We start from the raw sequence: 13426 nt of genomic DNA, 5'->3' as shown, positions 1-13426 counted from the left end.
TGTTTTATGACTCTAACAACCAATCGAAGCAATTCAATTAACATGACATCAACATCTATATTATATCGCGACTTTTTTAAGTTAATTCGTCTCATCGTCAGATCTTGATGTAAAGAACATTTAAAAAACTATGACCGTCACCATGACGAATATTTCGCAATTTCCCATTTATCATCTATAGTGATATAGTTGTGTCTTGACGTCAAATTTAGTCCTTTTTCTCTGGTGTTTTGTCCGTCGTAAATAAAACCCCTTCGGTATTATGTTTAATGCATCTCACCGCATTAAAATAAATATATTTTTTTAATAACGACATAATATTACTCAATAACAACACATTCTTCGAATTTAATTAAAATTCAAATAATAAGTATTATGCTTTAATGTTATGATGTAATTACTTCTGATTTTAAAATAATTATATTTCAATAATAATGGTATTGTTACGAGTGGAGAGCGCAATCAAAAAGTGATGGACCCCGGGCTTAAACCAAGATCCTCTGGCTTGCAAGGCAGATGTTCTGTCTTCGCACCACGGCAGCCACCGCATTGCACTCTTCTACTCGTTTTCTTATAGTAATAAGAAACCCGTGACGTGTGTACACACGTCACAGTATATTATTTTATTATTGTTTTTATTTCATATTTCTATTGTTATTAATTTGTGGATTATATATATTTAAAACTTGAATCAATGTTTAAATATAACGAGCGAGCGTTAGCAAGTGAGTTTTTAGCTAGTTATAATTAAGTGCGATTGCAATAATCGGTCAGCATGAAGCTACGATTGTTGTAGAGTACTTTTTAACTTTATATTAATTTTTATTTAAAAGTAAAAACATTTGATAGTTGCAAAAGTAGTGTGGCATATACATAGATACAAACATATTTTAATATTATCTAACGAGAACTCTGAATAATAAAGTTGAGTATATGGTGTTAGGTATCGATTTGTAGAGAATTTCGCAAGCATTAATAATATAAGAAAGACAAAGTACAATAGTTGAAAGTTTTATTCAAATGTAATTAATAAATTAAACTAATGCTTGGAAAATTCGATGCAAATGTGGCGTGCGCGAAAACAGTTGTAGGCAAGAGGGCGTAGTCAGACCCGAGCTACGTAGGAATAATGGTACGAAAATTCGGCGTAAGTGAGGGAAATCTGAGAAAAAACGGCATTTCTTACTTGCTAATTTTCGGCGTCCAGGCGGGAATAATATCTCAACTACATCGAGAATAGATGAGTCTGGGCCCTATAAGCTGCCGAGCTTCTCCATCGAGCATTCGGTCATCAGGTAGCCTCCAAAGTTTAAGTAGCGACAAGTATGGCTTAGACTTTGAGTTTTTATTTTATTTCAAAGAGTATCTTGCTGTAGTAGGAGATAAAATAACAAGAGTGTGTGCTACTCTATAATAATTGATGCCAAATCCAGGTGGGCCCACACTAAGCTAAAGGTAACAAACCAAGTAATAAAAACACGCATGAGGAAATTAGGAAATCCACGAAAGAACAAAACCTAGCTGAGTTTCAAAAAATGGGACTCAAGCTGCAAGAGGCTCTGGACACATCGCCTTATACCAAGGATCGATGACTGTACTAAAAGAAGATATGGGAGAATTAATTACTAACTTACGCAGCTTTTAAGCGGACATGGATGCTTCTGGCCTAACGGCACCATTTTAAAATAGGAGACTAACTTAATCGCTTAGTATCTTTGGAAGTAAATTAAAATGCCGAGAATATCTTCTGCGAGCGCCTAAGGTATCAAAGGGGGTGGGAAGAATTAGAATGCTTTTTTTAGATCAGAGTGACACCCGACTTTAGAGGACGAGTGGCATGCAGTAAGCGATTATATATCAACGATCCTCAAGATAGCCAGACAGGACGCTTAGGTAAGAAGAAAGAGACAGTGCTGACAACCCATGAAACGGTTCTGTCAGACGCGAGACCAAACAGACCAAGTAAGAAATGCTTCTGGACTGATGTAGAAGAACGTAGGTCACAGAGTTGAGCTTTCCCTTCCCTAGCCAATGTAGAGTAACGTAGAATCTAGGGTCGAAGACATTTAAGTCCTTCTTAGACCGATTCTGAGAAAGCTAAGTATCTGAGTCGAGCCGTAGACGAAACGTCGGTATTGGGGTCGATGCTGTCTAGAGGATGGCCACACGATGCTGCACGAAGAAGAGGATTGGATCATACAGAAAGAAATACTCGCCCGGACACATCTATTAGAAGAGGGTGAAAAACATTTCATCCTTCCGCGAAGCATTATTTGACAGTCGTGCGCGGGGATCCGGGATATAGAGGATGGAGCTAGGTGGTCTTTACAAAAAGTCAGTAAGGCTACGGAGAAGATTCGCGTTACGGTCGGGTGCATGAAGTAAACCGTAAAGCGAAAGAATTTTTCGTTAGTGCGAATCCAACACACGGCATGGTTACGGGTACTGTTTCGACTGCCCTACAATGCTACATTATGGTCTATTAAAATTGTTGTCCTTCTTCACCTCTTTCTTAAAAAAAGGCATGCATACGAACATTTCCTTAAAACACATGATTTGAACTCCAAAAGCCTTAAAATACATTTCTATGAAATTTCAGCAAAACCAAACATTTTGCTACTGCAAAGCTTTCTCTAGAAGAAAGCAATGATAAACTCTAAACTGTGTTAACCTGCGTGACAGGAAATGAAATGTGCTATTCGTCGATAATTTTGGATGTGCTAGCTTCGTTGGGAGTACAGATATGCAGGTAAAAATAAAATAAAATAAAAATTATAATTGCTAAATTTCTTACCTTCATCGACTAAAACAACTTCAACAATAGCATTGAATGGAATATCAACTTTATGCGTGCACATACAGTTCGCACCACAATCAGCAGGTCTATTGTCACCATTACAAAATTGTTCTGGTGGAATATCATTTATTTGCGACAGTGGTGGTGATGGTGGGAACGTAAAAGAAATTTCATCAACTAGCGAAATCACATGATCTCCAGTAGGTGCAACTAATAAAAATAAACATAAAAAATATTTTTTTTTTATCAAAATGAATTATGTAAATCTGAATGTGTGTATGCATATACATATATATCCCTCTATTATATAGTTGTTTATGTGATTCGTAAGTCTCAGCTCCTCCTCCCCCCTCCTCATACCCCTCCTCAAAATAACCAAGAATTGTTTAAAAAATCATGTTATTTTTTAGGGCCCAAGGATCCTCCTCCCCCCTCCTCATACCCCTCCGCATGCCCCTCCTCCTATCCCTCCTCATAGTCCTAATATATCCTAATATATCCTCCTTGTATGATAATACTCATGTCCATCTTGTATAATAATATTCATTTTAAAGATGAAAATACATTTTCTAGACCTAAAAGTATCCTTTAAGCAAAAAACGTACAACACAATTTTGTGTTTTATGTAACATAAAAGAATTCAATTTTCTTATATTACTGATACTAAGTAGAATTTGAAAATGTAATTTTCTTTCTAATGTACTTATTAACAAGCTGTAGTAAATGTTACAGACTTCATATTTATCTCACCACTTTTTTTGCAAATAAACTTTATCATCAAAATAAAATTATGCAATATACAAGAATATTAAAAATAATGATAATGATATTAATTGTGTGATATTAGCTCCACATAATAATGATATTAGACTTTTAAATGATAGAATTTTGAATCTAATCGATTGGGAAACAAAAGTTTATTATAGTATAGATTATCATAGAGACGTTGATGGAACAGATGATAATATATATTTGAATTACCCTCCAGAAACTCTAAATCAGATTAAAGAGGGTCTTCCTCCCCATCAATTAAATTTGAAAATTCATGCGATAGTAATGTTGATTCGTAATTTAAGTATAAATGAAGGTTTATGTAACGGAACTAGATTAAGAATTAAAAAACTTTATGAGTTTAATACAGAAGCGGAAATCATAACAGGAGAGCACAAAGGAAATAAAGTTTATAAAATAAAATTTATACCTAGAATAACATTAAATACTGGAGAATCTTCATCCTTATCATTTATTTTATATAGGAAACAATTTCCTATTGTCTTAGCTTTTGCAATGACTATTAATAAGTCGCAAGGTCAAAGTTTTAATTCTGTAGGACTGTATATTAGAAGATCTTTATTTTCCCATGGACAACTTTACGTAGCTTTATCACGATGTAAAAATCCAAATAATATTTTCATTCAAAATGAATTTGAAAATAAATCACAGATTGAAAATATTGTGTGGAACGAAATTTTTGATAATAAATAAAAATATTAAAATGTAAATCATTCTACTGACACTAAATTTATCATTTTCCAATACATTTTCTGATAATTTATGATTAGTTTTTGTTTTAATCGTTTAGAACAATAAAATGATTTACTCATATCGGTTTACAGCATAGAGTATAAAACATATAAATAAATGTATATACATGCTAAATATTAGACAAATATGAGTAAAAATTTTAAATCTGAAAAAAATATGTTGATTTATTAAAGTGGATTAGGCCTATCGGGGATACCACTTTTTTTTGTAAATAAACTTAATCACATAAAACAAAATTATATAATCATTATACTCATCCAAGTCTTATAAACATTAAATATAAACACAAATAAGTGTAAATAAAAATGTAAACAAAACTTGTTTATGATGAACATAATGATTCTGAAATACTATATAAGCAATAAAACATTATGGGTAAAGTTTATTAACAAAAAAAAACGCACCTTTCTATTTACCTCAAGGGTGGTGTGGAAAAAATAGAAATATTTTATTAAAACTACTATATATAGAAATCATGTTTGAATTGAAATTAACATATGGGGGTTGGCGAGCGAGCAGGGGGGAACCCCCTATTATATATATATATATATATATATATATATATATAAAATAAATTCTTAGATAAAACTTATAATAGTTCGCTCGCTCTTCACATGTGTCACTTTTCCGACAGCGCTCCCGTGCTCGTGGATGCCTCCCGTCTTTACGATCTCTTGTGCGTTACTTTTTACACGTAATGAACATTCGCTAACGAAAGTAAAAAGTAGAAAAGTTTCCTTTTGAAAAGTGGTAATCAAGTAAGGAAGTGGTTTTTTCGTGCGTCGATGAACTCGTCGAAGAAGCATCAACAACAACGGGAGAAAGGAAAGGCGATTGAACCGAGGAAGTCCGAGAAAACGATATCGTAATCGAAGCCATATACTGACACACGACCGCAAAAACATCAATGATTATCAAAGGACAGCAGAAGCCGAGACTTCGAGCACCACCGCTGAGAAAAATGCAAATCGAGACGCTAGGACAAAACAGGCGAACAAAAGACAAGCGTTGTTGAACAACGTCTAAGAGGCCCATCACACAAAAAAAGTAGCATAAGAGGAGCGCCAAATTGTAAGCGAGAGATGAGTAGTAAGAGAACCAGGAATTCGTCCTCATTAATGCCCTCAGCTTTCAGTTTCTCATCCAGCCCAGCTCGAAAACGCAAAGTCTATCTTCGACTCACCAGAGAGTACGAGTTCAAGTCCAGACTCACGTGGTAGCCGCAACGACAAAGAGAACGGAATGATGACGAGGCGCGGAAAACGATCAACAAGTTCGTTGAGTTATTTTTAAGATCCTCATTGAGTTCTCTGTCAAGCACATCAAGCCCTTCGGATAAGGATAAAGAGCTGTGGGTCGAGATGCCGACTTGGTAAAATTGCTTGTAGAGACCACAGAGTCAAAAGACAAAATTTGCCAAACCATGGCTGCAGAAGTGTCAGCAGGTCCTCAATAAGGATTTGAAAAAAGGCATTATCGAGAAACTTGTTTTTTTCGAGAACTATGTAGCATTAAAAGCATCAGAACTAAACGGCGAGATAAAATCAGTCATTGAGAAAGTCTTACAAATAAAGGACCAGTACCAAATTGCCATACAAAACCAGCTGGGCCTAGAGTGCTCATACTTAAGGAAGTCTTCGTGCAACTGTCTGTCTAAAATCGATACTCATCTCCATTGGGAACAATTCCTAGGAAGCCAGAGGCAGCAAAGAAATGGAAAGATTAAGCAAGGATTTGCTCAAGTTATACAGGAAAATAGAAACAGAAAGCTTCAGCAGAACACCCTTCAAACCGAGGAACGATTTAAACTTCAGGGGCCCCTTTAACTGACGCAGCGGAGCGAGCTCACGGCAACCGGGGGCACAGCAGTTACAACCGGAGCCAACTCAAGAGCAGGATGCGAAGATATTAAGCGTAAGAAGACCAGCGAGCCACACCCGGCAATTCGTGAATGCTTGAAAGCAAATTACAAAAGATAGGAACCATGACCAGATACAAAATACTTTTTACATAAAAAGTCGTACAGAAGGTAGTACCCACGGAATCCCGTTTTCCCAAAAATGAATACAAAGCTCACGCCGACGCAGTACGAAAACCACTTGTAAAAGGTTCCATTGCGCCGTGCGATCCGAAAATAGGGCAGTTCTTGTCACCTTATTTCTTGCGCGAAGAATCGAATGGAGAGAACGGATTTAGTTTAAATCTGAAGAGTCTAAACGAATTCATAAAAGCACCCCATTTTGAAAACCCCTGCCAATTCTTTGGCACGTTTAGTTGATAGATCTCTGCTATTATATCTATCTCATTTTCCTAGACACTTTAATAAAATTTTATTTATTGTAATCTTTGTATTAATTACATTTTGATGATATCGTTTCTTCACCATCGAGTGGTAGATATCTCGGCGCTTTTGCTGCCTCCTAGAGGAAGCTTTGTAATAGTAAAATTTTTAGTTTTTTTTAAATTTCTAGAAAATACTTTTTAGTGTGTTAGAAGTTCAAATCAAGTATTTTTAGAAAATGTCCGTATGGATGTGTGTGTGTGCGCGTGCGTGTATACCGTAATATTTCTGGAACTACTCCGTCAATATCAATAAAATTTGACATGCATATATATTTTTGGATTCTGAATTCAGAAAAAAACAGTTGATTTTAATTTTTTTATGGCCATTTTTTAATTTTCAAAAAACACTATTTTGCGTTTTTTTTTAATTATCCCATTGTTACAAACAATTCAGCTATAATGCATTTAAAAGAAAATAAAATTAACAACTTTTCCGCTTTGTTCGGCAGATAAAATGAAAGAGGTGATTTTTTTGAAATTCATATCTCTGAAACTAAACGTTATAACCTCGCGAAAAAACTTATGTTGATAGGTCACGTGTCAAACTATATCCCATTAAAGTGATTTGACTACTTATTTTTTTAATATAAATTGAAAACTGAAAAAAATTACTTTTTTTGTGCCTCGATTACGGACGCAAAAAGGCCTTATTGCACTTGAGGTTTCAGGAAAAATAATATATTTTATGTGTTTTGGCTAAGTTCAATGCACAGCTTTCAAACCCGTATGGTTCATATGATATCAAGGTTTCAGTTTTTTTTTTGAAAATTTTTTTATTTCTTATATCTCTAAAACAATGTAGTCAAATGCTTCAAAATTGTATTTGGTGATTCATTATAAAAAAAACTATCTGCTGTTAAAATTTTAAACGATTTCGTTGTTAAAATTATTTTCTCGAAAATTTCGCAAGCGACCTATCTAATGAATAGCCTGTTGTTTTGATGGTTAGGTTGGTTAGAAACACATGTAAACATGCGTGAATTTCTGAGAAAAAAATTGACGACAGTGTTCGTATTCTATAATAAGAAAACAAAGGGGTCTGCAAACTTTTGGACAATGAACCATCCAAAACTTATATTAAATTATGTATAAAAAATCGCCTCATACATTAGCAAGCAGATATATAGATGTATTAAAACAATATTTTATTTATTGGACCTATAAATTTAGTTGGAGGAAGCTACGTGCCAATGAATTGGCAGAGGTATTTTTGTTTGTAAGGAAATGTAATTACTTGAAATTAAAGTAGTCATATAGTTCTAATAAGCTTCGATAATGATGATTTTTTAAAGAAAAGTTCAATTTAGTTTTCATATTATTATCGTTAGTTAAGTTCGCGTATATCACGCCTAAAATCACAAGTAATCAAAAAATTGCCATGAATAAAGTGCACATGCGAGGCTAACAATCTTATCTTCACAGATTGGTAAAAAAAAAAAAGAAAAAACAGATAAATTAAGCCTGGGTAGAAATAAATCTATTAAATATAAGCTGAGATCCAAGCGATGCAGTTTACAGTTATACAGAGTATACAGGATGAAAAATAGTATATTACGTACCAAGGGCGTAAAGTGAGTTTTTCTAGACCGAATGTGGAATTTGCAGTATGAGCCGCAAACAAGTACCTGCAACCCCACGAGGTCAAAAAGCCCACTTAGCCCTTGGTGCACACCATATTTTTTGTAACACAAGTATGGATTTCTCGCGTGTTTTTTTTTTTTTTTTTGACATGCAGAGTGGGACTAATGCAACTTTTTTCAGATGCGACAACAATAGTTGCCTCGCTTCGCTCGGGCAGTAAACTCTCACCCGCGGGAATAATCAACGACTATACTTCCTTGTTGCATAATGTACTATTGACTGGTGGGGAAACAAAAATTAAAAAACTTCCGCTGCTCGAGTATCGATAATTTTTCGAAAAATTATGTATATATATATATATATATATATATATATAATTTATGCTTGGTGGTTCTCTGTCAAATCGAAGATCAAAAACGTTTTACTTTTACTTTAACCTTTTTACTTTAACACACAGTAAATATGTATCAGAAACAGTTTCCAATGCACCTGAATTTTTTCAGATTTTTAAATTACTTTTTACTAAAATGATAGGGAGCCAAAGATGTCAATTTTGGCAATTTTTGGGTTTTCAGCACAAATTAATTAATTCATAGCTCCTCAGGGAAGCATTTTTCCCTATAGACATGAATATACTTTTTTTTTGTAAAATTTGTTCACCTTTTTAATAAAAATACTCTTAAAGTCATATATATACATATCTTATAAGCCATTTAAACCTTAATATTGGTGAAAGTGAGATTTCGATCCAGACTATGACCACCAAAAAATTCATGGAGATACCTTTTCATAGTCAGTGGATAATTAAGTTAATTTGTGCAAGATACATAATATATTTACGATTCCTCGACTTCGATAGGAATATTTGTAACAATAAAATCAAGTTCTATAATTTTTTTGGCGATGATCAAATTGTTGCAATTTATTTCTATAAGCAAACATGTATTTAATTAATTTATCACTAAGCTTTGAATTTTTAGTCAATAGTGGACATTACGGAACAATTTCCTCCTACGGTGACTTTCTTCATTTTGATGTTTGCTTTCTCTGTGATTTTTTTAGAAATGCTAATATATATATAATTTTCCGAAAAAATATCGATACTCGAGCAGCGGGAGTTTTTTTTCCCCCACCAGTCTGAAAAATAGTACATTAAGAAACAAGGAAGTAAAGTCGTTGATTATACCCACGAGTGAGAGTTTACTGCCCGAGCGAAGCGACGCAGAGAAGTACAATTGAACGTTTGAGTGAACTTACCTGCAAGTAAAACTCGATCCTAATTTTACGAGCTGCCTCGTCCGAATAGATCAAACCCAACCTTTCGTTCTTAGAGAAACATAAAATTCTGAACCTTACAACCGTAGATTTTTTAGAGGACTTTGAAATTAATTACGGGTGTCGCATACGGCATGACCGAGCACAGAAGCGCTGACGGAGCAGCGACACCCATGAAGAGCAAGCAAATTATTTTTTAAGTTTTCTACCAGAATTCCCTAGAAAACTATTAAAATCTTGTGGCCAAACGCATGGTAAGTAGCGTTCGTCTTAGTCTCAGTCTGTTTGACGGAGGTGAGCTGCGGTAACCCCTGCAGGGACGTGCTGGTCGAGCACTCAGGCGAAGCCCATTGTGCTGTGCCTGTTGTACCATAAGAAATTACTTTATAAACCCTTCTTTATAGCTTCGGCAACTTGGCAAATAGATGCCAAGCTGTTTGACCTTAGCTCCCCTCACTCCAACATGGGAACCCTCCACACCCTCTGTCTTGTCTCCATGGGAGCTAGGCATTTACACAGCAGCTGGGAGGTGGTCTCCGTTTCGTGCTCGCACCACCTGCAGCTCCCGGAGTCCCTTTTGCACCCTGTCTAGTGCCCCTGTGTGAGTTTTTAACTCACATTTGTGGCCCCATACCAATGCCCCATGAGTAAGTCTTGGTTTGATGATTGCATCATATAGCTATCTCACTTCATCTGGTTCAAGACGCCAGGTATTGCTAAAGGTGCTCCTGCAGGCCCAGAAAGTGCCTATCGCTTTTTTGCATTTATCTTTGATGTGTTTCCCCCAGTTAAGTCTGGCGTCTAGCGTGACTCGCAGGTATTTGATCTCATCCTTTACCAATTTCAGGGAGGCACCATGGAGTTGAAGCCTTTCCATCGGCTTGGTCTTATACCTGTTCGTACACAGCATGACTCTGACTTTGTTGGGGTAAACCCCCAGTTTTACTTTATTACACCATTTCTCTACCAGGTCCAGTACGAACTGCATTAGACCTATAGCACGTCCTCGTAGTCCCCCCTAATCAGGATGACGATGTCGTCTACATATGCCTGTGCGTTTATACCAGCCTCGTTCAGGATGCAGAGCAAGCTATCTACCACCAGGCACCATAGTGTCGGTGACAGCACCCCTCCTTGTGGGCATTCCTTCCTCACCACTCCTTTGCTAGAGTACGCTCCCCAGGTAGCTAATATCATGGTTCTCAGTACAAAACTGATCCACCTCGCGACATTTTCTGGTACTGCGTGTTTCTCTATGCCTGCCAAAATCGCCTCGCCAGTCGTGTAATTGAAAGCCTCTCGATGTCTAGGAAAGCCAGCAATACCAAACTCCCGTTTTTCATGCCCTTTTGAATAAAGCTAACCGCGTCTACCAGCGCTGTGTCCACCGACTTTCCTTGATTTTCTCTATTTCGACAAACATTAAATTTTTGACTTTTTTATAATCTACAAATTTTATATAATACAATAAGATCGCTCTTAACTAACTAGAACGTAATCATCAGATCATGAAGATAACATTTTTAAAATAAAAATTACACAGAAATTAAAGGGGGGGTTGGCGAGCGAAGCCCTACTAGTGTATATATATATATGTATGTATATATATATATATATATATATATATATATATATACTAGTGGGGCTACGCCCACCTGCTCGCTTCGCTCGCCAACCTACCCTATTAGTGTCTGTGTGATTTTTGTTTTCAAAATTCAATTTTCATGATCTGATAATTACGTTCTGGTTAGTTAAGAATGAAAATGTATCAGTATAATACAAAAGGTGAACTAAGAGATAATAAAATTAGATAAAATAAATTTTGTATGTACTGTAGTAAGTAAAAAGAATATAAATTAAAAGAATTATATAAACTTTATAATTCTTGCTATATATCTTCCTATATATTATATAACAACGAACTTGTGTTTTTAAATGTCCTTTGCGCCGTTTTCCACGACGGTTCTGACGTCAAAGGAGAGTATATAGTGGACTGCGCATGCGCCTGACGCTGAGTAAAGTCAAATTTTACCGCGCAAGTTTGAATAGTATAATTTTCTTTTAGAAAAAATTAATAAATATATTTTTTATCATCGAATAATTTGTAAATTATTTATAAATTGTTGCTGCTGAGAGACGCAACTATTAATAAATTAAATAACGCAACTAATATTAAATAACGCAAATCATTCGGATGATATGAAAAAATTATTTTTTAATTGTAAAATTATTTTTTTTAGTTTATAAATAATTATTTCGTAGTAAAAAAATGTATTGATAAATTTTTTTTAAACGACAATTACACTATTTAAATTTGCGCGGCAAGTTTTGGTTTGCCGCGCATGACTGTCAAAAACGGTCAGGACATAAGTAAATGTAGTTGTGTGTACTTTAAAATTTGTTTATTTATTTACCAAAAATAATCTTGATTGCATTGAAATATTGCGATTGCATTACATATTGCAAGTTGAAAATTTGCTTGGTATATTTCTTTTCGTGAGAGTTTCTACTCCCGATATTTTGTCACGTTACCGGTCCGGTAAGATGTATTATACGGTAGTGGTTACAGCAGTTAATCTATTTTAGCGACGTTTGTCAACTTCTGCTACTCGGTGATACTTTTGTTATGTACGTTTGATCTCGTAACATTCACTTCTAACCCCATCGTGACCACTATCAGCGCAAAAAAAATAAAACTGGAGAGGATGTAGTAAAATTTGATTATAATATTATTGTAAGACCACGTGTGTAAAACTATCGTCGTATAAACAACCTCAGTACCATCATTGTACTTGTACATACAGATCTGTTTTGAACGATAAACCTACTACCACTGTAAGTTATCAAACTGTCTATTACAACATTACATTTTTATTATTTTAATTAATAATTCCATCATTCATGCTTTTTAGGACTACAAGAAACACCAATATATTTATATTCTTTTGCTACTACAGCTGTCACTGCTAACCTCAACGTCGTGTTTATTTTGTAAAAGTGAGTAAGTTTTACTTATAATATTATTTTATGTATGTATTCACCCTGGCGAGAAAAATCACGTGATTTATCACACGTTTAATCACGTGATCAGTCACTTGATTTCTCACATAATTTTTCACGTGATTTCTGCAATCTCGGCAAGGAGTGAGTGCCGCCGCCGCTATATGTTGCGCGCAGCGCCACGAGCGTCGCTTTAGTGACAGACAACTTAGATAGAGAGACGATACAGGGACGCCATATTTCTAACACTCCCTCAAAACTTATACTAGTTATAGATACTTTAAATAAAGAAACGGTTTTATTTATCTCTATGTAATAATCTGGTTTCTTATCACATCTTGATGAGCCCTTCTTCGGTCACTTCGTTTAGTTTGCTGTAACAGAAAATCAAGTAAAAATTAGAACTATTAGAATGTATCTTTTCTCATCATTTCACGTCGTTATTATTCAAAATCGTATCTGATAATCGTTTATGCACTTCGAATGATAAGGGTTTAGTGAATATGTCTGCTATTTGATCTTTAGATGATATCCAACTCAGTATGATCAGTCCTCTCTGTATACATTCCTTTACATAATGTTCCCTAACTTCTGTCATGTGTCGTAATTTATTCCCACCGTTCGTTTTAGCACTTGCCTCTGCGGCTTTATTGTCACACCACAATCGCATTGGAGTGAATGAAACTTCAAGTATTAGTTTTAGAGAGTTGTTCAATGCCATTAGATCCTGACAAGCCTCGCTCATCGCTACATATTCTGCTTGGCAGGTAGATGTGTGGTTAATCCTATTTTATGAGCTGTTTCAGTGAATCTCTCATTCAATCTTTTTGGGCTGATTCGTAAACCATAGAATGCCTTTTTGATTTTACATACCTTTGTTCATTT

At 35.2% G+C, this 13426-nt stretch overlaps 1 protein-coding gene across 4 annotated transcripts in view; it reads right to left on the bottom strand.

Annotated features, from left to right (window-relative positions):
• The window catches only part of LOC100680190 (laccase-5), a 360660-nt gene that overhangs the window by 101438 nt on the left and 245796 nt on the right, over positions 1–13426 (bottom strand). For 3 of the 4 annotated variants that reach the window (XM_031925149.1, XM_031925148.1, XM_031925150.2), the window contains one exon: positions 2795–3007. The exons of the other annotated variant lie outside the window; for it this stretch is intronic. In XM_031925149.1, coding sequence (XP_031781009.1) covers positions 2795–3007 — 213 coding nt within the window. The remainder of the gene's footprint in view (positions 1–2794; positions 3008–13426) is intronic. 4 annotated transcript variants of the gene reach the window in all.

This window comes from Nasonia vitripennis, assembly GCF_009193385.2.
Source record: "Nasonia vitripennis strain AsymCx chromosome 2 unlocalized genomic scaffold, Nvit_psr_1.1 chr2_random0005, whole genome shotgun sequence".
NCBI classification, from domain to species: domain Eukaryota; kingdom Metazoa; phylum Arthropoda; class Insecta; order Hymenoptera; family Pteromalidae; genus Nasonia; species Nasonia vitripennis.
Note: the sequence above shows the minus strand (reverse complement) of the source record. Positions and strands in the feature narration are given on the sequence as shown.